Source organism: Osmerus mordax, chromosome 10 (genome assembly GCF_038355195.1).
Source record: "Osmerus mordax isolate fOsmMor3 chromosome 10, fOsmMor3.pri, whole genome shotgun sequence".
Taxonomy (NCBI): Eukaryota; Metazoa; Chordata; class Actinopteri; order Osmeriformes; family Osmeridae; genus Osmerus; species Osmerus mordax.
Window position 1 is genome coordinate 11,255,613 of NC_090059.1, and position 26,210 is coordinate 11,281,822.

Below are 26,210 nucleotides of genomic sequence, written 5' to 3' on the forward strand. Positions count from 1 at the left end.
AAATTCAAAGGATTATTTACTGTTTCTCTCATCAGTCCCTCCCAGCCCTCTTTTAGCGCGTGACGTCAACATGACAGCCCAGTCAACAACACAGAGCTCATCTGTTGGGAAGTCGGTGGAACAAGACAACTGGAGAGACTTTTCTACTCCGCTAGCTTGCCAGTTTTGCTAGCCCTTTACAGTATACGCCGTCCATAGGGGGAAAAGGGAACCCAACTTTCCAATTAGTCTTTTTTTGTTTTGTTGTTTCGCTTCTCCTCAATGGTCAACTAATGGGTAGTTCAACTATATATTGAGGACATTATTTGGTCTAGCTCCACAAAACTGTAACGGAGGCAGCTTTTGAAAAGGTTGCGGCTAGCTCGCGAGCTAGCACTGGAGGTGAGAAAATGGAGCTGGACGACGGAGTTCTCTACCAGGATGACCCGGGCACGGCGGCTATGATGTCCGAACGGGTGTCGGGTCTGGCGAGCTCCATTTACCGGGAGTTTGAAAGGTTGATTGGAAAATATGACGAGGACGTAGTGAAAGAACTCATGCCACTTGTGGTCGCCGTGTTAGAGAACCTGGACTCGGTGTTTGCTGTGAACCAAGAGCACGAAGTCGAACTGGAGCTTCTGAAAGAGGACAACGAGCAACTTATTACCCAGTATGAACGGGAAAAAGCCCTTAGGAAGCATGCAGAAGAGGTAGGTTTTCTTCCCTGCTGTCAAAGACGCACAGGATAGACCGAGTCTGTTATATTAACCTTTCTACAGTGATTATGATGGGTTGAGGAAAGCTAGCTAACAGTTACAACTACGCTGGCTAGGCCAATCGAGTTAGCAGCTTGACAGTTGTGCAGTATCTGCAAGCGCAAGTAATATTCTTCCTCAGACACATTCTGAACTGGAATAGCTAGCTTGGTTGTCCCGGCCATGTGGAACAACTTTTGTGCTGTGAAAACTGCTAACTTGGCAGGTTGCTTGCTTGAATTTGCAAGCAAGCTGTCTTCTCTGTGATTGACAGGACCGAAACTGGTGCTCGCTGCGTCTTGCCTTGCATGTTTGCTACGTGCATCAAACAGTATCAGTCCTGACCTTATGCAGCATACATTAGTGTTTGCATTGTTTCATGGTTCCCAAAGTTAATGGAAAAATTATTTGAAGTAAGGCAACTTATCAGGAATACGTAACGTTATTGTATGCCACTCATTTGCCCAAAATATCTTAAAATCTACAGATCATGTTATCCCAGGCAAGGCTACTTAAATGTGTTGGTGGTAGCATGGGCTCCCATGAGGCACACCCCAGGTGTGCCTCATGAGGCCAGGTGAGGTGTGTCTAAGGTGCTTCATACAACAGATTAACTAAACCATGAAGTGTTATAGTTGTCAAATGAGAAGATTTTCCAGATACAAGGCTGCCTGAAATGTCATACAGTGTTTGATCTATGTCAGAGCAGAAGTCTACTCCTGCTGTCACTGCGTTCACTGCAATGCAGTGACCATATCTCAGCGTGTGCACAGACTGTCAGTGTTTTGTGATGTTCTACTGATGGTGTGTGTGTGTGTGTGTGTGTGTGTGTGTGTGTGTGTGTGTGTGTGTGTGTGTGTGTGTGTGTGTGTGTGTGTGTGTGTGTGTGTGTGTGTGTGTGTGTGTGTGTGTGTGTGTGTGTGTGTGTGTGTGTGTGTGTGTGTGTGTGTGTGTGTGTGTGTGTGTGTGTGTGTGTGTGTGTGTGTGTGTGTGTGTGTGTGTGTGTGTGTGTGTGTGTGTGTGTGTGTGTGTGTGTGTGTGTGTGTGTGTGTGTGTGTGGTACCATGTTCTGTGCAGGCATCGCCAATGCCAAGTTACACTCTGCTTATAACCTTGCAGTTGTCATGTGAATGTGGAATGACAACTGGAACAGGTCTTTGAGGTTCATCAATGATTCATAAAAGGTTCATAAAGACAGTATAACAATTCAAGGTTATCTTTACAGTGTTGTCACACGTCCTTTCGTGCAAATCACTCACTCAGTAGTATTGGTCTTTTCTCTCAGTTTGTCCAGTTCTCCCAGTAAAGGCAGACTGGGGTCTGTAGTGAGGCTGGCAGGCTGGGGTCTGTAGTGAGGCTGGCAGGCTGGGGTCTGTAGTGAGGCTGATAGGCTAGGGTCTGTAGTGAGGCTGATAGGCTAGGGTCTGTAGTGAGGCCGATAGGCTAGGGTCTGTAGTGAGGCTGGCAGGCTGGGGACTGTAGTGAGGCTGGCAGACTGGGGTCTGTAGTGAGGCTGATAGGCTGGGTTCTGTAGGGAGGCTGACAGGTTGGGGTCTGTAGTGAGGCTGACAGGCTGGGGTCTGTAGTGAGGCTGATAGGCTGGGGTCTGTAGTGAGGCTGATAGGCTAGGGTCTGTAGTGAGGCTGGCAGGCTGGGGTCTGTAGTGAGGCTGGCAGGCTGGGGTCTGTAGTGAGGCTGGCAGACTGGGGTCTGTAGTGAGGCTGACAGGCTGGGGTCTGTAGTGAGTCTGACAGGCTGGGGTTTGTAGTGAGGCTGACAGGCTGGGGTCTGTAGTGAGGCTGACAGGCTGGGGTTTGTAGTGAGGCTGACAGGCTGGGGTCTGTAGTGAGGCTGACAGGCTGGGGTCTGTAGTGAGGCTGACAGGCTGGGGTCTGTAGTGAGGCTGACAGGCTGGGGTCTGTAGTGAGGCTGACAGGCTGGGGTCTGTAGTGAGGCTGGCAGGCTGGGGTCTGTAGTGAGGCTGACAGGCTGGGGTCTGTAGTGAGGCTGGCAGGCTGGGGTCTGTAGTGAGGCTGGCAGGCTGGGGTCTGTAGTGAGGCTGACAGGCTGGGGTTTGTAGTGAGGCTGACAGGCTGGGATCTGTAGTGAGGCTGACAGGCTGGGGTTTGTAGTGAGGCTGACAGGCTGGGGTTTGTAGTGAGGCTGACAGGCTGGGGTCTGTAGTGAGGCTGACAGGCTGGGGTCTGTAGTGAGGCTGACAGGCTGGGGTCTGTAGTGAGGCTGGCAGGCTGGGGTCTGTTGGCAGACAGGACACTCACTAGTGTCAGCCACAAGTTAACCTTAGACCATAGCTACCCTCGCTTAGTGTATTAGTGATGTACCTTACTGCTGTGCTTATGTGATTGGTTTGTTAACTGTGTTAACATTGCCCTCTAACCTCCCATGTGTTGACATGCTAATGGTGTTTATGCTGTAGCTGAGATGTCAGTGGTGTGTGACTACTGGGTTGAAGAAGGGCCCCATGACTCACGCCTACAGGGCACACAGGCACTAACACACACACACGCCCAGTTTGACCTCAAGCATACTACATGATTGGGTGCCTGACTGGGGCATGACAGCTTTATGTCTATTGTTTGGTCTCTGACCTCATTTTCCACTGTAGAAAAGTAGAGTAGAGCCAAGGAATTGAACTTGAGATTAATACAAGTCTATATACTATAGTAAACAAGTGTAAAAATGTGAATGTTGTGTTTGGGCCAAGTAAGTCTGTCCTCTATACCAGTGTACCCAGCCCTCTGTCCACCCTCCCAGTCTACCCAGCCCTCTGTACTCTCTCCCAGTCACAACCCTGTCACTCTGTCCACCCTCCCAGTCTACCCAGCCCTCTGTCCACCCTCCCAGTCTACCCAGCCCTCTGTCCACCCTCCCAGTCACCGCCCTGTCACTCTGTCCACCCTCCCAGTCTACCCGGCCCTCTGTCCACCCTCCCAGTCACCGCCCTGTCACTCTGTCCACCCTCCCTGTCTACCCAGCCCTCTGTCCACCCTCCCAGTCACAGCCCTGTTACTATGTCTGCCCTCCCAGTCTACCCAGCCCTCTGTCCCTGCTCCCTGGTGGTCTTGGCCGGAGGAAGAAGGAAGGGCCAGGCAGGAAATTCCTTGAAAATGCTTGACTACTTCCTGAGTTCCTTTCTACTGCCAGAGTTACTACACAACCAGATGTTGTCACAGAGCATTGATGTCATAGTCCCACCAGGGTGGTCATGTAGTCTCAGAACCCAGCTCAGTCTGAGAGAGCCTGGGTGATGCCTGTCTGGTATGGAAGAGATGTGGATGTGATGGGAGATGTAACGTTCCAGCCCATTCCCACTTAAGCATAGTCTTCAACCTTAAAATATGTTAATCCTTACAGTATCCTGTTTCAATATGCTACATCCTTGGTGCCCTCCTTTCTGATTGGTTGGAAATTGCCAAATTGTGGTGTACATTCAAATAATCGGTGATGACAGACAGCGGCCGGTTTTACATCTGGAATCCATCCACAGACGTTGTTTGCGTCTGTATTTGAGGGAATCTAACCCTGGACACACACACATACACACACTCTCACACACACACACACACACTGATTCTGCCTAGACAGTTGTTTCTCTCCAGTGTTTCCGGTGGTAGAGTCCTGCAGCCTGTCTCTCCCTGTGTCCCCAGTTTTAACCAGGCTAGACTCTGGACACACACTCTGGCCAGTTGATAAAGCTCACTGTCAATTGAATGAGTGCTGATACAGTGGAAGTCTGTGTGTTTTGTTGGGGAGGGGGGGGGTGGACAAAGGGAGCATTATGAATGTTTAGAAGTGGAGAAAGAAGCCGAGGAGAGGAAAAGGGGACTGGAGGAACAGTCTTTCTCTGGAGCACTGTCATATGAACATCCTCCCCTGGGTCATATGACCAGCTGCAGGGTGTGTGCGTGCATGTGGGAGGTGTGTGTGTGTGTGTGTGTGTTAGCACTCCTTTCACACCACAAACCAGGTCTTTCCCTGTGCACTCACCAATGTTTCTCCACACTCAACACATTCACCATCACACAAGTAGAGTGGATGGAGAACTTGGCCAGAAGTGATCATTGTTACCCTTCAGTGAGCTGGTGCAGTGACGCAGGCTGAGAGAACAGGCGGTCTGTTCCCGCTAGGCCTCAGGGATAGCAGGAGCCTCAGGTGATTATCTGGCCCAGCAGATCGACTCCTGATCTCTGCCGATAGGCCAACCTGAACAGGCACTGAAACGTGATCGGGAGGTCTTATTATCTTTCTTATTTCTTGAAGAACTTGGCCGGGTAAACCCTTAATGTCAGGCTGATCTCATACTTGGATTATAACCTCTGAATAATTGACACACACACACACACACACACACACTCACAAAGGCTGTACTGAGCGTCAGTGTGTGTGAGCCAGGAGGCTGGTGCTGTGCACCTGTTGTGCAGAGTGGCTGTTTATCAGACACAAAGGAGCTGAAGACAGATGAGACAAGTCCCTTTCCACTGCTGTTAACTTCCCCTTTGACACACACACATGCGTGCCTTTTACTCACACACACCCATCTTATACTGACACCGCCCCCCCCAAACACACACACACACACACACGTAGACACCATAGGTCTGTCAAAGTCATTTTGGCCCTCTCAACAGCGTCAGACATGAGTGGACTAAGCAGGTAGGGTGGGCATCGTTAGATAGCTCTTTTATACTTCTGTTTAGCATGCAGTTGTGATAGTCTCTCTCCCCTCCTCCGTCTCTCTGCAGAGGTATATAGTGTTCGAGGACTCCCAGGAAGGTGAGAGGAAGGACCTCCAGAGTCGAGTGCTGGGGCTGGAGTCACACACACGGCAGTTAGAGCTCAAGACCAAGAACTATGCCGACCAGAGTGAGTAACCACACGCACACATACCACCCCGTAGCATTGTGTATGTGCAGGTCTTGTGACTGTGTTTCTGATCAGCTTGAAGACTGCAGGACTCTCCTTAACGACCTTAATGAATAAAGACCATGACTGTCAACCCCCCCCCTCTCTTTTCATCCCCTTCTCCCTCCCTCCATCTGCCAACACGTTCATCCTGCTCAACATGCAGTCCCTGTAACAGAACAGAGGACTTTTTCCTGGTTCTAGAAATTGAACTCAGATCTTCACGTAGATTATACTGTGATGTGATTTTTGGTGTGTGTCTTGTGTCAGTTGAAATAGGCCTACCTCAGCAGACTTCTGTGTAGGAGGTGTGTTGTTTACCTGGGGGGGTGTGTGGGGGGTTATATAAATAAGCGTGTGCATGTCACAAGTCCTAAGTAGCGTGTGAACATAATGAAAGCACATGAGATTGTACTGGAGCTGGTGTGGATACATGCTAGCAAAACACACACACACACACACACACACACACACACATGAATCAAATGCTCGGAGACTTTCAGTCTAGCAGGTGACCACATTTGTTATAAAAGTGCTTTTAAAGCAATTTTATAAAGGCGCTGATTTTATTTTCCGCTGTTGGAGAAGATAAAGGGAAACCAAACCCCAGTTAGTAAACAAACACACACACACACACACAGGTCACTTCCTTGTACAGCCAGCTGTGTGTCTGATGACGAGTTATTTTAATCTGTTTCTCTTTCTCTGCGTGACTGTGGTTAGGGAGTCTAATTGGTTAAAGAGTCGTGAGAATCCTCCACTGTATGCACCACACACACATGCACACACACATGTACATGCACACACACAAACATACACAGAGCACACACACAACTACATATTAGTCACCCTGAATGATGTAACCACTCTCTCAGAAAGGCTGCTTTAACAGTTGGGGGACCAGTTAGAAGAAAAAGCTTCAAACCAGTCTTTTAAGTGGCTTTCCTCCAGGCCTTAAAGCCTGCTGATTAGGGCAGGATTATGGTCCCAGCCCCTGACCTAATGCAGAGGTGCACTGAGGACACCCTGTGGCAGAAAGTAGATATCACACCTTTTTTGTCTTTGCTGTTTGTATGCAGTAGCTGAAAAATACAAGCTTATCACAGGGCAATAAAAGCCAAGGTTTGAGTAGCACAGTTCACTGGAAGTGATTTATATGAATACAACTTATAGTGGAGTTGACCAAATGACATGGGACTGCCTCACTGTTGATCACAGACTGTAGCTGACTGTGACTCTCACCAATATCTGCAAACATCCATTATGTGTCATATGTAAAGCTGTGTTCACATGTGAGTTCCTCTCTGTGTCTGTCAGTCGTCAGGCTGGACGAGCGCGAGGCCGAACTGAAGAAGGAGTATAATGCTCTTCATCAGAGACACACAGAGGTAAGCAGGAACACGGGAGGTCATGTGATACACATTCTAGTATTGCACCGGGACGAGGTGTGTTTTCCATGCCATATCAGACGACCTTGATGACAAATATTGGAAGTGACTGACCGCATAAGAGAAGTCACCGCCCCCCTTCTGTGTGTGTGTGCTATATTCCATCTAGATGATCCACAGTTACATGGAACACCTGGAGAGAGCCAAACACCAGCACACCACTGCCCTGGAGGCCTCAGACTCCGGCCAGATGAGCAGATCACGGTGAGACACACACAAAGCGGGTCCTGGAGAGTTGTGCTGGAGAGGAGAAAAGAGAAGAAGTGTGAAGATGGGAGACGTAGAGGGCAGTGTTGAGGTGGTGAAGACTAGAGGGGCAGTGTATGAGGAGTTACACTATGGGTGATGGAGGATGTGAACTAGGGGGCAGTGTTGGGGGAGCTTTGACTAGGGGGCAGTGTTGGGGAAGGTTTGACTAGGGGGCAGTGTTGGGGGAGCTTTGACTAGGGGGCAGTGTTGGGGAAGGTTTGACTAGGGGGCAGTGTTGGGGAAGGTTTGACTAGGGGGCAGTGTTGGGGAAGGTTTGACTAGGGGGCAGTGTTGGGGAAGGTTTGACTAGGGGGCAGTGTTGGGGAAGGTTTGACTAGGGGGCAGTGTTGGGGAAGGTTTGACTAGGGGGCAGTGTTGGGGAAGGTTTGACTAGGGGGCAGTGTTGGGGAAGGTTTGACTAGGGGGCAGTGTTGGGGGAGCTTTGACTAGGGGGCAGTGTTGGGGTCGTAGAAGGATTAAGGCCAGCTGTGGTGACGAGGTTGTAGAGCATAATCCTGGACTAGGAGGAGGAGTCCTGGCTGCAGACCAGATAATAACTGACCTCTGTCTAGGGTAGAGGATTGTGGGGTGATGTAGAGGAAAAGGGGGTGTAAGATCTTCAATGCAATGTAGCTTTATGTAAAATCAACCACCAAAAAGCTTTATGCATGGTCAGACTTTAAAAAGGGTTGCAGGGTTAGTTTGAGTCTGTGTGTGTGCTTGCGTGCAACAAGATGAACAGGTTTTTACCCCCCTCTCAGCCTCTCCCTGTCGTGGCCAATAGGCTTCGAGCTGAGGGGAGGCAGATGGAACAGTCTGCCTCAGCATCTGAGGGAGGGAGGGAGAGGAGGGAGAGGAGGGAGGGAGGGAGGGAGGGAGGGAGGGAGGGAGGGAGGGAGGGAGGGAGGGAGGGAGGGAGAGGAGGGAGGCAGCATTGTAGTGTGAACAGCAGCAGCAGTGTCGCAGCTCAGCAGAGGAAGAGGAAAGGAGGAAAGGGATCGTCTTCATGTAGAAAAGGAAACTACAAAGGACTTTGCGCTTCTTTCTGTCTGCCTCTCCATCTTTCGATGCCTAAATGATGAAATGATGTGAAATTAGTGAGTGTAGGGGTGTTTAGCAGGACTAGCTGCAGTGTCTAGTAGTGTCTGTCACTACCTCTGCTGTTGCTGCTGCTGCTGGGATTCTAGCTGTTGTTGTTCCTGTGTGATCTCTCTCTCTATCGCTTTCTCTCTCTCCTCACTCTTTCACTTTGTCTTTCCCCCCTCCCTCCCCCCCCCCCCCTCTCTCTCTCTCTCTCTCTCTCTCTCTCTCTCTCGGTCTGTCTCTCTGATTCTCTCTCTGAGCTGCAGAGTACAGAACTCCTATCTCTATTCTGGGAGTGGGCAGGTTCAGTAAACCCTTGTGCTAGGGGTGGAGAGTGTAGGCAGGGCACCGCCTGCGTGCTGATGTAGGTAAACGTGGGACTCCATTAGAGGACAGTATTCTCTTCGTCCTCACCTGAACCCTGGTCTCTGGAACCCTGGGATTTTGTGCCGACTCTGGAAGAGTATTCTTTAGTAAAGGCGTGGTGGTGTCCTGTTTGCGTCACCTGTGACGGTGTAGCTTAGCTCGGTCGGTGCCCCCGCTCCCCTGCCCCCTGGCCGTGCCCCCCAGCCCTGCCCTGCTGTCCTGTGGGGGGCTGTGCTGGGCTGCGTCCTGGGGGGGCCATGAGCCCTGGGTGTATGCTGCTGTTTGTGTTTGGCTTCGTGGGGGGAGCGGTGGTCATCAATTCTGCCGTGCTGGTGTCTCTGTCTGTCCTCCTGCTGGTGCACTACTCTGTCTCCACCGGGCTCCCTGCTCTGCCCGCTCTGCCCGCTCCCTCCAGGTACGTGTGTGTGAGGGTGTGTGTGTGTCCACACTGTTGTTTATGTACGTGCATACCCCTGTGTATTGACATATGGCTGTGTGGGCTCAGTAGTCGTCAGGCTGAAAGTGGGTCAGCACAGTCAGACAGCCAGATTGCCTTGTTGCTTTTGATCCTGGACATCAGCCTGGAGGCTATACGACACATCTATGATGAACAGCTCTCTGTCACCGTGATTTCCACCACTACCAACACCTTTACGTCAGCCCCCGTCACGAGAAACACCTCTAGTACAGACCTAGGCCTCATGTTGGGTCAGTACTCAGTGTTGGTCATAGCTGACCTGTGTGTTCAGTAGAGACAGTGTTGGTCATAGCTGACCTGTGTGTTCAGTAGAGACAGTGTTGGTCATAGCTGACCTGTGTGTTCAGTAGAGACAGTGTTGGTCATAGCTGACCTGTGTGTGTGACCATGCTGCTGCCTCTATTGTTGTTCTGTCGCTGCTTTTCAATACAAACGCTTTTCAACACGACAGCCTTTGTCATGGCCCTGCTACTGTACTGGACCTGTGGTATGTAGACACAGACATAGGAGAGGATTGAGCTGTGTGTGTGGAAGGGGGTGTGCGTGTGCACTGGATACGTTATTTATTTGGTCATTAGAGAACTATGGCATTGACAGTTGACATGGATATGATGAGGTGTGTGTCTGCATGTGTGTGTTATGAGTGTGTGTGGATCGAGGAGAGTTGTGGAAGCTAGCACTAGCTCATGTCTGCTGACGTGAGTGGAACAGAGCTGCCACCGCTGTGTGAAGCAGCAGCCAGTGAGAATACCTCCCCAGCTGCCAGCCCCAAGCTCCAGTCCAGACCCCCAGGCCACCTGCTGCCCCAACAGAGACATGATCACCTGTGTTGGTGTCTCTCCTCTCCTGGGTCCAGACATAGCAGGCGTCAGACTGGAGAGCCAGCTGGACCGCCAGCTGAGCCTGTGGCCTGTGTTAGCCAGCAGCAGGTGCTGTAGTGGGGACCTCCTGCTCCAGGGAGCTGCCTTCTGCTCTTCTGCCTGGTGCCCTCCTCCCTGGGCTCCTTGTGTAGGGGGCCAGCCCCCCAGCAGGAAGCCTCCCTCTCTGTTTCACCCTTGAAGGGAGAGAGACCCAGGTCCATAACAACATGCATATCCCACCACACGGCAACGTTTATAGGGTCCATTCTGTGCAGGAAAAGCAAACGAGCGCCGAACTGTCCGGACAGGAGCCACGATGTTGCTGTGTGTAGTGGCAGCCTCGCAGACATTCTCTGCCCTCTTTGTTGTGCTGCCCATCTCCTCTCTAACGCTCTCTCACCCATCAGCATGCAGTGACGTGTGAGTGTTCTTCTAACTGCCTTTCACCTTGCAACATAATGGATGTTTTTCTCTCTCTCTCTCGGTATCCAGGAAGGATCGTCCCATCTCCATGGGGATATTCCCTCTACCAGGAAGTGATGGCCTAACCCCTGATCTCCAGAGAGAAACTGTGGAAACGCCTTCAGAGCCTTGGAGGTTCAACGACCTGAGCCACCCTCGCTGCAGCACCAGCCTCAAGGTAGAACACACACACAGGCGCACACAGGCACACACACACAGGCGCAAACACACACACACAGGCACACACATACACACACACACAGGCGAACACACACACAGGCGCGCACACACACAGTTTTGAGTAGTTCCTTAGTAGTACTTCCTCCTGAATATATCAGTAGTGTTTCCCAGGGATCTGAAGGATGACCTCATCCCTGTTTCACTCCAGACAGCTTGACTGGGTCCAGGAAGTGTGTGAGTGTGTATGTGTGTGTCTGTCCCTTTTTATGTCTGTGTTTGTCTGTGTATATGGAAACATTCTCTCTCTTTCTGGCAGGAAACCTTACAAGTCTATTGAGAGAGGAGTGATTACTTCAGTGTGCCCGGAATGGCAAAGCAGGGTTCAACAGTGAGAGAGATAGTGAGTGTATGTGTGTGTTTGGGGGGGGGGAAGTGGTACCACTCTGGCCTTGCCTGCCGGGTGGGTTGGGGAGGAACCATAAGGCTCTCTCCACTGTTACTATTGGAAACCGTGCTACCAGCAAGGTTCCATCATGAATATTCATGAAGTATTCTGTTGGTGTGTTCATACAGGGTTAGGGAAGGGAAGTGAATAATTGGATTTACTGGTGTCTCTCTGAGCTAGATGATTCCCCATTCACTCCACCTGTAACTCTCTCTCAAAACACTTTGTATATAAAATTCCAACCAAAGCTTTGATCACTGCTTCTCTTCAGGACCCAGGCCCTGTGATACAATAGAGGTGTCAGGATAAAACACACACACACACACACACACACACACTATCTTTACCAGGCTCCCACAGCACAGACTGACAGGGATGCCTTTGTGTTACACCATCTGACTCAACATTTCCCAAAGATTTACATTCACCCTCTCTTTTCACCCTTTTCTGGGTGCTCTCTCTTTCTCTCTAGCTTTGTCTCTCTTTCTCTCTGACTCTCTTCCTCTCGATCTCTCTTCCACACTATCTAATCTATCAGCCTTCCCCCTGCCTCTGAGTTTAGTATTCCTGTAAAGAGAATGAATCAGTATACACACACACACACACACACACACAGTATATGCCAGGAGGGCTTTGGGCTTCTGTCATGGATGGCTATTATCAGTGTGACAGACGGAGGAGAAAACCTGCCTCTCATTGGTTGGCTGGTGCTACTATAGCAACAAGAGAGGGCAGGCATGCTGGGGGGGTGTTTTAGGCAGCGATCACACCAGGCCAGGGGAGAGAGAGAAAGGTGGAGGGAGAGGGAGGGAGGTTGGAGAAACTCAGGGGAAAGGCAGGAGGGAGGGGGTTGGAGGAAGGAGGCAGGCAGGCGAGGGGAGAGAGGCGAGTAGAGTATCTACCGTTGCTGCACTGTTCTTCTGTAGTATTTATCTGTTGTCTTCATCTGTTGTCTTGGTGAGGAATTCCTTGAGTGGTTAGCCCCTAGTGCCTGTGTCCCAGGCTGACAGGATCATCCCTGTGGAGATGTTAGTACCACCTCCCAGCTGTGTGCTGTCTTGAGCACCAGGCACCTAGAATCATATATCAAGGTTGAGACAACAGTTTTTCAATATGAGACACTCCCACAGACTAGAATACATCACCTTTGGTAAGAAACTCAAAATTTAGCTCACGTTAGCTAAAAGCTATTGATGGAAAACTGTTTCTCTTGAATGAACAATTCATTATAAAATATGTTTAATGTTGTGAAGTACTGCTGAATGACAACATCGGCAATGTAGATCTAAATACACTTAGAAGCGAACATTTGGCTAATCTTGCCACCCACCATAAAGCATTCAGTTAGCCAAAGCAATAATTACCAATAATAATAATTACTGTAATTTACTCTCACAAAGGTTCAGGGGTTGTTCAGGGGACTTGTCCAAACCTTGATCTATCCCCCTAGCCAGACATCTGGCAGGGCTGATGGACGGCTGCAGAGGGGACAGAGCTCCCTCAGAGAGCAGGTTACCTCCCACCGCAGATCTGCCTCTAATACAACTCTGCCATAAGCTGATGAAATGTGAGAGTGTGCCAGCTCATCACTCTGCCTCCAGTCGGGTCACCTTCTGGGCCAGGCAGCAGGATCTACACTGACCCCAGGCACACATCCAGACCACAAGGGATTCAGGCTGTGAATGACGCTTTATAACACGCTGGTTGTGTTGCTGCTGTGTGCTGTCTCTCTCTCCCAGCCCACACTTCCAGAGTGTCATGTTTTCTTGCTCCTCCTCTCAGGGTGACCGTGGATGTTGCTGTGTGCTGGGTGAGCAGTAGGTGAACAGTATAATGTTGACTTGTTTTATCAGACCGTCCTCTACTGTAATTCTTCTCTTGACCAGCTGGAGGTGCGAGACTCCCCGAGCAGAGGGGAGGGTCAAAGTTCACAGGATAGTTCAGCCAATCAGCAGGCTGAACAGAACCAGGTACACCTGCCTGTCAGCCGCACAGAACTCTGTCGCCCCAGCAACCCACTCTTCCGGCTGCCGTCTTTGCTGTTTTGGCGTGTAGTTGCAGTGTTGCCAACATGGCCCCCAGAAACTTCGTCCAGCGCCTCTAGACGCTAGTGTCTTCACAGCAAGCTCGGGGTTGCCAACTTCCACGCATGGTGTGACACTTTTAACCTCTCCTTCTCACTGTTCTGAAACGGTCAGTGATTTGTCCATAACGCTCAACCTCCATACCTATGATGTGGCATGGAACAAGCTCATGCCAGACCAGTGAGGCAAAGTTGGCGGCCCTGACTAGCTATCCGCATGCAGCCACTCACCCACCACCTGTAGTCTAGACACATGCACTGTAGTCTAGACACATGCACTGTAGTCTAGACACATGTACTGTAGTCTAGACACATGCACTGTAGTCTAGACACATGTACTGTAGTCTAAACACCTACATGGGCTATAGTCTAGACATTTACAATATAGTCTAGACATCTAGACACACACAGGAGCCTTAGAGACACATGCAGGGGAATCATCCAAAGGGCCATAGCAGGGCATTAGACAGCAGACAGACATGAGGAAGAAGGTTCTGCAGAGGTGAAGTGTTGTGGTTGCATGTAGTTGTGGTTCCTCTACTCAAGGTTGGTGGAGCTGCATGTCCTGCCTTACGCTGAACTTGAACATCTGCTCTTCTAAAGACCGGGCTTAGACCCATGCAGATGGAAACATTACAGTGTAGGTCTACCTAGAGGGATTTAGGCTACTAATCCATAGACAGCTTTTCTGTCCTCAAATCAATCAGTAGAACATTTTGTTGATTGATTTGATTGGTTAACGGTTACTGTGCTTTGAAGTGTTTTGGAAATGAAACTTTTGTTTTTGTGTTTGTGTTCTTTTTTGGTGTTGGGAATGTACTGTACGTTTTGAGTGATTTATGTTTTCAGTGGAGTTTTTGAGAGCTTTTGCTGCATAGCATCAGGAACATACACATAGACCTTAACCGGAACCTCTTACTGTCTTTAATTCATCTCTTCTACCTTCTCCCTTTCTCTTCCTGTACCTCCTTGTCGCTCTCTCTCCGTTCTCAGGATGAGATGTCTAATGTCAACCGTGGAGGCTCCAGAACTGGCACCCCCCTGTCATCACAAGCAGGTGGATCTAAGACTGGAAGCCCCCTGTCCTCCCGTGGGCCAGCCTCCAAATCCACCACCCCCGTGTCCTCACGAGGTGGTTCCTCCCAGTCCACCACCCCTGTGTCTTCCCACGGAGGCTCCAAATCGGTCCCTCCCATGTCCAGCCTGGGAGAGGTGTCCGGCTCAGTCACACCCACGTCGACAGCAACATCTGACGTTGTCATGGCGTCGGCGGACACGCCCCTCCAGGACCAGGAAGCAGTGGAGGGTGTGAAGAGGAATGTAGGCTGGAATGACAGACAGCAAGGTGGCAGCGGGAACGCCTTGGGAGTGGAAGGTGATGGACAGGAGGGGCAGGGCTCACCAACAGCATCCCCATCAGGCAGTGGTCAGTACTGCAGTTATTCACTTTGGGCCACTCTCTGGTGTAAACGTCCTGAACTGCTGCTGTTCCTCTAGCTGGTTTGTACTGCATCTGTTCTGACGCTCTCCCTCTGGGGTCTCCAGGTGGTCTAGGCAGTGGGGACCAGTCGGAGGTGCAGGCCATCATCGAGTCCACTCCTGAGCTGGACATGGACCTGAGTGGCTACCGCGGAGCCAGGTAACACCAGCCAGACACACTACACACACTCTCCTCATTAATCATATAGACATCCCACATCATCTGTTGATGGGGAAATTCTTCATGCTGACTCCCACATTTCCTCTTTCCGATCTGTCCCTCTTTCTCTCCTTCCATCTCCTCTCATTTCTCTCTCTCTCCCCCCCCCCTCCCCCGCTGTCCCCTCTCTTCCTCCTCCCATCAGCACGCCCACTAAAGGAGGCATTGAGAACCTGGCATTCGACAGGAACACCGAGTCGCTCTTTGAGGAGCTGTCCTCGGCAGGAAATGACCTCATAGGAGATATGGATGAAGGGGCGGACCTACTTGGTAAAAGTTGACCCCCACACCCACAAGTTCTTTATTGAAGAGGTTATCAGTTCAGAGATTCTTCTTCTCCTAGTTCTGTTTTACCGTCTCTCCAACCATCTCTCTCTCGCTCCATCTCACCTCATGTTCGCCCTTCTCTCAAATACATTTTTTATTACAGTATTTGCACACATTATATAATAAAAAACACACTCACGGCGAGCATGTATGCTTTAGAATGCTGAAGTGTTGCGCCTCTCCATCCTCCACCTCTGCTTTCATCATCTTTGACTCTTTCTTTGTTTTTTGTTTTTCACAGACGAGTTCTCTGGTGTGTATCATTTTATTCACCCTCTCATTACATCAAGTGCACTCAGTGTCACTTCTCTCTATTTCTCTCTCTCTGGCTGTAGTTGTATTTGTCGTTTATTTGGATTCCCCTTAGTTGACAAATGGATGGTAGCTAGTCTTCCTGGTGTTCACTTGAAGGATAGTACAAACACTGATGTGTCTGACATGATGTATGTTTCTGGTGCTCTTGATGTAAGTGCAACTCCAGCACTGCGTAGCTCTAGTGAACGTATTAGAATAACCCTTGAAGGTGAGTAGAGCGTAGTAAAGTACCTCAGAGTCGAGTTGTACCTAGTGCCTTCTGTAGAGTGTCAGTAGGAACATCTTTATTGACCTAAACTAACCAGCGTGACGTTCCTGTCCCCGCGGCCGCACGGCTCTCAGACTTAGAGCTCAACTTCCTGGGTAAGGACCAGAGCAGCACTCAGTGTGAATGGGTGGGATGGCTCCATCAGCCTGGACAAAATGGTGTGATGATGTGTAAATGTTCGTCTGCAGGTATGGGCCGAGAGGTGGAACATCTCATCCAAGAAAACACCCAGCTTCTGGAGACAAAGTAAGACACACACACACTGCTGCCTAACCTTGACCCCCGATCCCTCATTTGACATAAAACCCCAGTTTTATGTTCCTTAATGAGGTTTGTTAAGAGTTGCTGTGCTTCATTCCTTTTGCGTGTGTGCGTGTGTGTGTGTTCAGGAACGCGCTGAACGTGGTGAAGAACGACCTGATAGCGCGCGTGGATGAGCTGGTGTGTGAGCGCGAGGCTCTGCAGGGGGAGCTGGAGGCTGTTACGCAGGCCAAGACCAGGATGGACGACAAGTACAAGGAGATGGAGGACGAACTCAAGAGGTAGGCCTCCCTCTTCTCCTTTTCCACTTCCTCCCTCTCCTCTGTCCTACGGTAATGGGGGTCTGTGTGTGTGTGTGTGTGTGTGTGGCTGTAAGCAGTGTGATAGTCTCAACTCTATTGTGTTGTCTCTCAGGGTGCGGGCGGACCTGGAGGTGGCCAAGCAGAAGACTAAGAGTGAGGACGATGATGTAAGTGCTCTCTCTGTGTATGTGTTTGTGTGTGCATTTGATCCTACTGATGCGTTGTATATGTGTGTTTGATCCTACTGATGCGTTGTATATGTGTGTTTGATCCTACTGATGCGTTGTGTGTGTGTGCGCGTGTGCAGAGTGACGTGCCCACGGCCCAGAGGAAGCGCTTCACCAGGGTGGAGATGGCCAGGGTGCTGATGGAGAGGAACCAGTACAAGGAGAGACTGATGGAGCTGCAGGAGGCCGTACGCTGGACCGAGATGATCCGGTGAGGAGGGGGAGGAAGATGGACACACACACACACGAGACGTTCCTACCTCAGTCCAGCTCACAGTCCCTTTCCCTCCTGTTGTTCCTGGGCAGAGCGTCGAGGGAAAACCCAGCTCTCACGGAGAAGAAGAAGTCCTCCATCTGGCAGTTGTAAGCTGTTCTCTTCCTCCTTCATATCCCTTCATCTATATCCTGCTCTTCTACAGTCCCACATTCCCTTATCTCTTAGCTCTCCCTCTTAAGTTCTTCTGCATTTGATCACTTTTACATTCTTTCCTTTTTGATGACGTGTTTAAGAGTGTCTACCTGTGTTTTCACTGTTTTAGATAGTTACTCAACCTGTCTTTCTTTGTCTCTCTTCATTTTATTTGTTGTGTTTGTGTTGTTTTTCCTCAGAATGTAGGTACATCTCTGTTTGTCTGGTCTGAGCCCAACTCACAGGGGAGAGCCAATCACTGAAGGGCTCTCTCTATATCAGATCAAAAAAGGGCACAGCCAATCACAGAAGGGTTGAATTTAATATCCAGTCAGACCTGTCAGAGATGGGAACCATTTGTTGGCCCAGGCTCTCCCCTGTTGAGTTCCAGCAGGAATGGCTTTGGTGTGGATTGAACTAGGTATAGAGGGGAGTGGGTTGGACTAGGACTGGTACAGGTGTGTTTTGGACTAGAACTGGTAAAGGTGTGTTTTGGAATAGAATTCCACTATACTATATTCTACTATAGAATTCTACTATAGAGGGCTGGGTTGGACAAGGACTGGTCTAGAGGGCTGGGTTGGACTAGGACTGGTACAGGCATGGTTTGGACTAGGACTGGTATAGTTGGGGTGGGTTGGATAAGGAATGGTGTGGGTTGGGAGTAGGTTAAAGACTAATATGAGGTGTTTGGGGGTTTGCGGGGCAGTGTGGTATCTTTGCATGGTGGGAGTGCTCAAGTTTGTTTTCAGAGCTGGATGATATCTGATGAAATGTCTCCCCTCTCCTGCTCCTCTGTGTCCTCTCTCTATCCCGCCCGGTGTCATCCTGTCTGTGTGCAGAAGGTGTGTGGGGAGGGAGGGAGCAGGTGAAGCGAGTGTGGGGCAGAGGGAGGTAATGGAAGAGAGGAAGGGAGGGGGGAGGGGTTACATGTGTTTTAGGGCTGGTCTCAGGGGGAGGAGGGGTGGTCAGTCAGACTGATGTGTTGTGCGTTGACTAACTGTCTGGTCAGTGTTCAGTATTAACCCCTGCTCTTCACTGGCCTGTGGAGACCTGCTCTTGTTCCCTGGCTGGGGCTGCTGATTGGTCTGACAGATTACAGCTCAGAGTAGCACAAGTCTGGGTGATGTGTGTGTGTGTGTGTGTGTGTGTCAGAGGGAGATTGTATGGGTGTGTATGGGGTGAGGGTAAGGGACGTGTGTGTGTGTTTGTGTAGCGGTAACCCCTCCTCGGACCCCTGTCCCTGAACCCTGACCACGGAACCCTGCTGCCGCTTTGTGTCCACCCCTCTATCAGTGTCTCTGTGTGCTCTCTCTCTCTCTCCTCTCTCCATCCTCCTCTCTCTCCCCCCCGTCCCTCGCCCCTCGCCGCTCCAGCTTCAGCCGCCTGTTCAGCTCGTCGGGGGGAGCGGCCAAGAAGCCGGCGGGGGACGCCCCGGTCAACGTCAAGTACAACGCCCCCACCGCCCAGATCCAGCCCTCCATCAAGAAGAAGAGCAGCGCTCTGCAGCAGCTGCCCAGCGACAAGAGCAAGGCCTTCGACTTCCTCAATGAAGAGTAAGTTACTGACACGCACTCACACACACACGTCACACAGTCACATACACACACACACGCTCATACACATTGGTGGGAGGTGGTGTGAGGGTGGCTGTGTGTGTGGCAGGGTGGAGGTGGGCAACGTGGTGTCGCGCAGGGAGCAAAAGAGGGCGCAGTACCAGCAGGTCAAGGCTCACGTCCAGAAGGAGGACGGCAGGGTGCAGGCCTGCGGGTGGAGTCTTCCCCAGAAACACAAGGTACGCTAGCACCCACGGCTACCTCAACAACCAGTATGACACGGCATGACCTTACTTAAAAATCCTCCTCTTCCTGTTGTCGCCTACTCAGGCGACCAATGGCAGTCAGGCAGAGACCAAGACCAAGAATCTCCCTGTCCCTGTCTACCTGCGGCCGCTGGATGAGAAAGATGCTTCTATGAAGGTAGGACGCTGTGCTACCACCGAGTATGGAAGAGAGACCTGCTGTGTACTCAAAGCTTCAGCACATTAACTGTGTGTGTGTGTGTGTCCCTCAGCTGTGGTGTGCAGCCGGTGTGAACCTGTCGGGGGGTAAGACCCGTGACGGGGGCTTGATCGTAGGAGCCAGTGTGTTCTACAGCGACCTGCCTGGGGAGGCAGACAGTCCTCTCAGGAAGACCGCCTCTCAGAACAGCCTGGACAAACTGGACCAGGAGTTAAAGGTACGCACACGCACACAGACACGCTTGGACACACACAGAGCTGCATTGACGTGGTGTCACATCTAAGGTGTGGGTGTGTGTGTGCGCGTGCTCAGGACCAACAGAAGGAGCTGAGGCATCATGACGAGCTGTCGTCTCTCGTGTGGATCTGCACCAGCACCCACGCTACCACCAAAGTGGTCGTCATCGACGCCAACCAGCCCGGCAACGTCCTGGAGAACTTCTTTGTGTGTAACTCTCACGTGCTGTGCATCGCCAGCGTGCCAGGTCAGCAGCCCCAGCACACCGCTGCCCTCGTCGCTGCCCTCGCTTGGGCTCTCTTGAGAAAGCAGTAGTCTCTGATTGAACCGTCAACATGAATGTGTGTGGGTGTGTAGGAGCCAGAGAGACAGACTACCCAGCTGGTGAGGAAGTGGTCCACATGTCGGAGGCGGGGCCAGGGCCAGAGGACACGTCCCCGACAGCCGGCTCAGACAATGGCTGCTCAGTGGGTGGGGACGGGGTCCTGGGAGGCATCACTGTGGTTGGCTGCTCAGCTGAGGGGGTGGCGGCCGTCCCCCAGACAGCAGAGTCCATGTCAGAGTCAGAGACGGGTGAGAATGGCCACTCGACTGTCTGGCTCTAATCCAGATAAACAACAATATTATGTGACTGGTGAGAGTCTACCACTCAACTGGTGTGTGTATGATTGTGTGTGTGTGTGTGTCTGTGTGTAGAGTCCAAAGGAGCGGAGGAGGCTACTGAGGCTACTGAGGCCAGTGCTGGCCCAGCAGGTTCCCCAGCAGGACAGGGTGTGGGACTGGGAAGGAGAGGATACACAGAACACATCTTCACTGACCCACTGGGGGTCACACAGTCAGACCCACCCTCCGGCTACACACAGAGGTACACACACACACACACACAGACCCACCCTCCGGCTACACACAGAGGTACACACACACACTTTCTCTTTCTCTCATCCATGCTCAAACACTTCAAAACACATGAAATAGGGACACACATTTCAAAACCCATGTTGAGGAGTGTGTGTGTCTTGCAGGGAGTGTGACCTGGTGAAGGATGGGGTGAGCCCAGTCCCCAGCCCAGAGGAGCCAGACCTGATGAGAGAGGAGGCCCAGAAGATGAGCAGCGTTCTGTCCACCATGTGGCTGGGGGCTCAGAACGGATGGTGAGAGTGTGTGGAAAAGTGTTGTGTGTGTGTGTGTGTGTGTGTGTGTGTGTGTGTGTGTGTGTGTGTGTGTGTGTGTGTGTGTGTGTGTGTGTGTGTGTGTGTGTGTGTGTGTGTGTGTGTGTGTGTGTGTGTGTGTGTGTGTGTGTGTGTGTAACCCCGTTCTCTCCTGTGCAGTGTGTATGTCCACTCCTCGGTGGCTCAGTGGAGGAGGTGTCTCCACTCCATCAAGCTGAAGGACTCCATCCTGGGCATAGTGTAAGTAACAGCCTGTACTGGCTGAACCCTGTCCTGTTTAGTTCTGTCAAGTCCATTTGATTTCTCCCACTAGGGGAAATGTGTTTGTAGACGGGTATTAAGACGCATTATATCCATCATAAATACTACATAAACAGCATACCTGACACCACACAGAGACAATACAGTACAAGGATCACTTCATGTTGAAATTAATACTTGGTGCCATTCATATATGCAAATGTAGTACCTAGTAATTCACGCCAAAGGGCTCTGCCCAAGCGTCTATATTTGATGAGTTGGGATGAGACTGGGTTGGGTTGAGTAATTTGTACCTTCTTAGACATGGTGTTGGTCTGAAAGCACAGCGTGTTATCAAACACAGTACCCAAACATTTATCATTCTCAACCAAATCAATCTCAATCCCCTCAATAGTTTGAATCTGGGAATGGGCACCGACCTCCTGAAGTCAATAAACATATCCTTGGTCTTTGACAAATTCAGTTCAAGGTGAAACTCCTTACACCATGACACAGTCACTGACAACCAGCCCATGATCCAGATCCCCTCCCTAAAGCAAGCTGACTATGTCCGTGTCATCTGCAAACTTGATAATGTGTCTATTCTCAAACTTACTCTGACAACTATTTGTGTAGAGAATCTAAAGAAGAGGAGAGAGTACACAACCTTGTGGTGAGCCAGAGGATGAATGGCGCTTGTGTGAGAGGACGCCATTAACTCTGACACGCTGTGACCTCCCTGTCATAAAGTCTGATGGACTTCCTGAGGACTGCCTGTCCTCTAACCCTAACCCACCCTGTCCTGTAGGCACGTGAAGGGCCGTGTGTTGGTGGCGCTAGCTGACGGCACCCTGGCCATCTTCCACAGAGGAGTTGGTGAGGAGACACACACACACACACACACGTCTTTCTCCTTGCAGTGCTTGTGTGTTAACCCCTCCCCCTTCCCCAGACGGCCAGTGGGACCTGACTAACTACCACCTGCTGGACCTGGGCCGGCCGCATCACTCCATCCGCTGCATGACGGTGGTCCACGACAAGGTGTGGTGCGGCTACAGGAACAAGATCTACGTGGTCCAGCCCCAGGCCATGAAGATAGAGGTGAGAGGCCAAGAGATGGGAGTCACACGAGGAGAGACTGTCCACTGTGTGACAGGAAGCTCTGGTAGAGGAGTGATGAGAGAGTTAGAGGGACTGTGTTTTTCAGGAAGAGGTTGATCGGAATTGTAATTAGCCTGTTCTGGTTTGGGACCTGTTATTGTTTTAATACCCACTTTGTCACTCCTACTCTTCCCCTCTCATTACTCCTCTGTCTCCCCTGTTCTCCCACCTGCCTCACCCCAGAAATCCTTTGACGCCCACCCTCGTAAGGAGAGCCAGGTGCGCCAGCTGGCGTGGGAGGGGGATGGGATCTGGGTGTCCATCCGTCTGGACTCCACCCTCAGGCTGTTCCACGCCCACACCTACCAGCACCTCCAGGACGTGGACATAGAGCCCTACGTCAGCAAGATGCTGGGTGAGTCCCACACAGGCATACACACCCAGACCTAACCTCTAACCATTACCAGGTTGTCTGATTGTGGTTGTGTGTGTCTGTGTGTGTGTGTGTGTGTGTCAGGTACGGGGAAGCTTGGCTTCTCGTTCGTGAGGATCACAGCCCTCATGGTGTCCTGTAGCCGTCTGTGGATCGGCACCGGCAACGGAGTGATCATCTCCATCCCTCTAACGGAGAGTAAGGACTCCTCTCTCCTTCTGTCCCTCCTCTCTCCTCTTCTAATTTCTTCTTCAGTCACTCTTTCGGTCTTACTCACTCACACACACACACACAATGTGCATTATCTATCTCGCTCTCTTCCTCTGTCAGCAGCCAATAAGATTGCTCCGGGGCCAGGTACTCACCCTGGGGGCGTGGTCCGTGTTTATGGCCATGACAACAGTGACAAGGTGACAGCTGGAACCTTCGTCCCCTTCTGTTCCATGGTTCACGCACAGCTGTGTTTCCATGGACACAGAGACGCTGTCAAGTTCTTCACTGCAGTCCCAGGTACTGACTGACCTCTCTTATTGGCCTGTCTTCTTACTGTTGGTTCTCCTATTGAAGGGTAAACCTTTATTGGCCATTTCCAGAAATGCCAACCCGTGTGCGTTTTCTCTTGACTAACTGACTATTCCTCTCTATGGCTAGCCAGCTGACATCTGAAAACGTGCACGGAACGATCCCTTATTTGAGTTTGATTTGGATGTAGACAATGTGGTGATTTCATAAGCACATATAAGACATCAGATGTCAGTTTGTCCACCCTATTGGTTGATTCTGACCTCTGCGTGCAGGTCAGGTGATGGCGTCAGCGGCGGGCGGGGGGGAGGCAGGGGGGGAGGCAGGGGGGGAGAGGGACTCCCCCTCCCAGGAGCTGGAGAGGTCCGTGCTGGTGATGAGTGGAGGAGAAGGCTACATCGACTTCAGGATGGGTGAGCAGCAGGAGACAACAGCCCCTGGCACTATTGCAAAATACATCTCATGGAGTGGGACAGTCTTGTCAGATTTAAAATCTTGTTGGACTTATCTAGAAACTTAGTTTAAGTAAATAACACATTTTGAGATATCTTATGTGAAACGTTCTTACCGCACTGGAGGAAAGCTCATAACAAATTATGTTTGCACTTCAATTTGATAGGGCACTTTGCAGTGTGTGTGTGTACACAATAAATAATCTCCCAAGAGAAAATAAAGTTGTAGGCTATTTGGTTGATGTAGTAGTTGTGGAAATATGGTCTCTTATATGTGTGTGTGTGTGTGTGTGTGTGTCAGGTGATGAGGTTGGTGAAAACGAGGAGATGGATGAACCCACTCTGAAGTTGCAGCCCTTCCTGGCCAAAGCTGAGCGCAGTCACCTGATCGTGTGGCAGGTCATGGCCAACCAGGACTGACCAACCCCCCTCCTTCAGACAGTGTCGACACTTACCCAGACCTGAGACCAGCCCACTCACTCTGAACCATACCTCACTAGAGGAAGCAGGAACTGTCCAATCAGACGCATCGATTTGTTTCCTGATTGTTATTTTCTTTTCCATTTCATGGATTGCAATTGAATTTGATATAATCCACTTGCTCTTCCATTATTGCTGTTGTTTTATGTTGTGGCTATTCAGTCTGAAGTTTGGTTTATTGTCTTGATTTATGAGCTTTTGGATTTCTTGCATGCATCTACTTTTATCATCATTGTGTCCTCTGAGTTTGGTCCCATGGTCGGGCTGTGTGCCAATTGGTGCAGTCCAGATACGATGTGCTGATTGGTGGACTGTCCAGATGCTGTGTAGTTGGTGGATGGACTAGTCATTGTGCGGTGATGGGTAGATGTTCAGATATTGTGTGACAATTGATGGGCTGTGTAGACTGGTTAGATACAGCGCCAAGTACGTGTGGATGGGACAATCTGTCACGCGCGCGCACACACACACACACACACACAAGACCCCGTGCACAGTTTTGCTTATTGAGAACATGGCTTTTGGTTGTATGCAAGACAGTTTAATCAATTGCCTGCATTCTCTGGACCTTGATTTATTCAGGCCAATATAATATATCGCAGATATATCTTGTCAGTAGCTCCAGCAGCAGCCTGAGCTGTCTGGGCAGAGTGGGACTTGGGTCCTGTAATGCTGACAGACCCATCCCTTCACTGTCCTATTCTCCTCCACCCCCCCCCTCCTCCACCACCACCAGCTAGAGCTTGTAGACACCTTACCATTCATCTACAGCTGCCTTAGATCTGCTGAAAAGTTACACAATTATTCACTTGTGAAGACTAAACAATTATTTATTCTTTAGCGAAAGAATGTTAAACGGTTACCAAAGGAAAAATAAAAATAAGTAGCGAAGAATAAATGAGAATCATGCCACTTTTTATAAACATGTTTGGCCCTGTATCTGTAGATAAAAAAAGAAATTCTATTTTGTGAGATGTCTTTGTTAAGGATCATGGCAAATGGACAAATATATTTTTTAGACCTTTAACCTCTCATGAATTTAAGAAGAATGAGTGTTCTGGAACCTTGTGTGTTCTGGAGTTTTGAAGTCGTCCATACAGGCATAGATCAACGATCAGCCTAGTGACCCCAATACAAATCTGTAACTGATTGTTCCAGCATCCTCTGAACAGAGATTCCTTCCTGGTAGCTGGGGCTGCCACTGACTCATTCAGCCAATGTTTTAAGCCCATTTTTATGAGCTGTTTGTCTTTTAGACTTTTCCAGACTGTCTGTATAGGCAGCCTACCCCAGTAAGGCTGGGTCTTCCCCCAGTAAGGCTGGGTCTTCCCCCAGTAAGGCTCTGGCCAGGTCGGCCTCAGGGCTCCAGCTGGGGCTGAGGGGCCCACATGTGCTTGAACAAAATTGGTCAGACTGTGAATGATGTAATTATAGCACTAAAAATAAGGTTGCCATTTGGACATCAAACATTTCCATTAAGTTTGCATAACAGTTCATCTTCACTCAGCAACTTTACCAGAAGATATGTCATAGGACATATCTTCTACATACTCTAAAAGTACATTATTGTCAGTATTATGGTACACTTAACTCCAGTCTGTCCATTTTTGGCCTTGCCTGTTCTGTCCCAGAACCTCTCGGCCTGTGCTCCAGCAGCCTGTGCTGCTGCAGCCTGCGCTGCTGCAGCCTGTGCTCCAGCAGCCTGTGTTCCAGCAGCCCGTGCTGCTGCAGCCTGTGCTCCAGCAGCCTGTGCTCCAGCAGCCTGTGCTCCAGCAGCCTGTGCTCCAGCAGCCCGTGCTCCAGCAGCCTGTGCTCCAGCAGCCTGTGCTCCAGCAGCCCGTGCTGCTGCAGCCCGTGCTCCAGCAGCCTGTGCTCCAGCAGCCTGTGCTCCAGCAGCCTGTGCTGTAGCAGCCTGTGCTCCAGCAGCCTGTGCTGCAGCAGCCTGTGCTCCAGCAGCCCGTGCTCCAGCAGCCTGTGCTCCAGCAGCCTGTGCTCCAGCAGCCTGTGCTGCTGCAGCCTGTGCTCCAGCAGCCTGTGCTCCAGCAGCCTGTGCTCCAGCAGCCTGTGCTCCAGCAGCCTGTGCTGCTGCAGCCTGTGCTCCAGCAGCCAGTGCTGCAGCAGCCTGTGCTCCAGCAGCCTGTGCTGCAGCAGCCTGTGCTCCAGCAGCCTGTGCTCCAGCAGCCTGTGCTCCAGGAGCCTGTGCTGTGTCTGTTCCACGTTAGGATGAGTGTGAAAGGAAGCTTGCCTGTTGAGAGTGTGTGCTCGCCTCCTCTCTACCGGGGCGAGAAAGATATTCATGTCGCAGTTTAGCCATGTCAGTATTTATTTCTATGAATGAGCCTTTGCAATTCAGAATGTAACTTTGTACATGGAAATGCGAATATATGAATATTATATGTGTATGAAACAAGTAAAATGGGTTTGAGTTTGTTGTTC

General features: G+C 50.6%; 1 protein-coding gene across 2 annotated transcripts; it reads left to right on the top strand.

Moving 5' to 3' along the window:
• The first annotated feature begins 116 nt into the window (after positions 1-116).
• On the top strand, positions 117-25,275 carry spag9b (sperm associated antigen 9b). 2 transcript variants are annotated; one of them, XM_067245581.1, is made up of 30 exons: positions 117-689; positions 5,498-5,618; positions 6,975-7,045; positions 7,215-7,309; positions 10,634-10,781; positions 13,115-13,198; positions 14,305-14,737; positions 14,857-14,950; positions 15,156-15,280; positions 16,109-16,166; positions 16,310-16,462; positions 16,596-16,650; positions 16,791-16,921; positions 17,017-17,073; positions 18,496-18,675; positions 18,785-18,914; positions 19,006-19,098; positions 19,193-19,357; positions 19,453-19,624; positions 19,735-19,950; positions 20,074-20,242; positions 20,400-20,528; positions 20,706-20,786; positions 21,595-21,662; positions 21,739-21,887; positions 22,131-22,302; positions 22,405-22,518; positions 22,651-22,830; positions 23,118-23,255; positions 23,596-25,275. In XM_067245581.1, the coding sequence occupies exons 1-30, from the start codon at positions 390-392 to the stop codon at positions 23,712-23,714; spliced, it is 4,200 nt and encodes a 1,399-aa protein (XP_067101682.1). In that variant the 5' UTR covers positions 117-389; the 3' UTR covers positions 23,715-25,275. The 2 variants fall into 2 exon arrangements, with proteins under 2 accessions (XP_067101682.1, XP_067101683.1); XM_067245582.1 differs by lacking the exon at positions 13,115-13,198.
• The last annotated feature ends 935 nt before the right edge of the window (positions 25,276-26,210 follow it).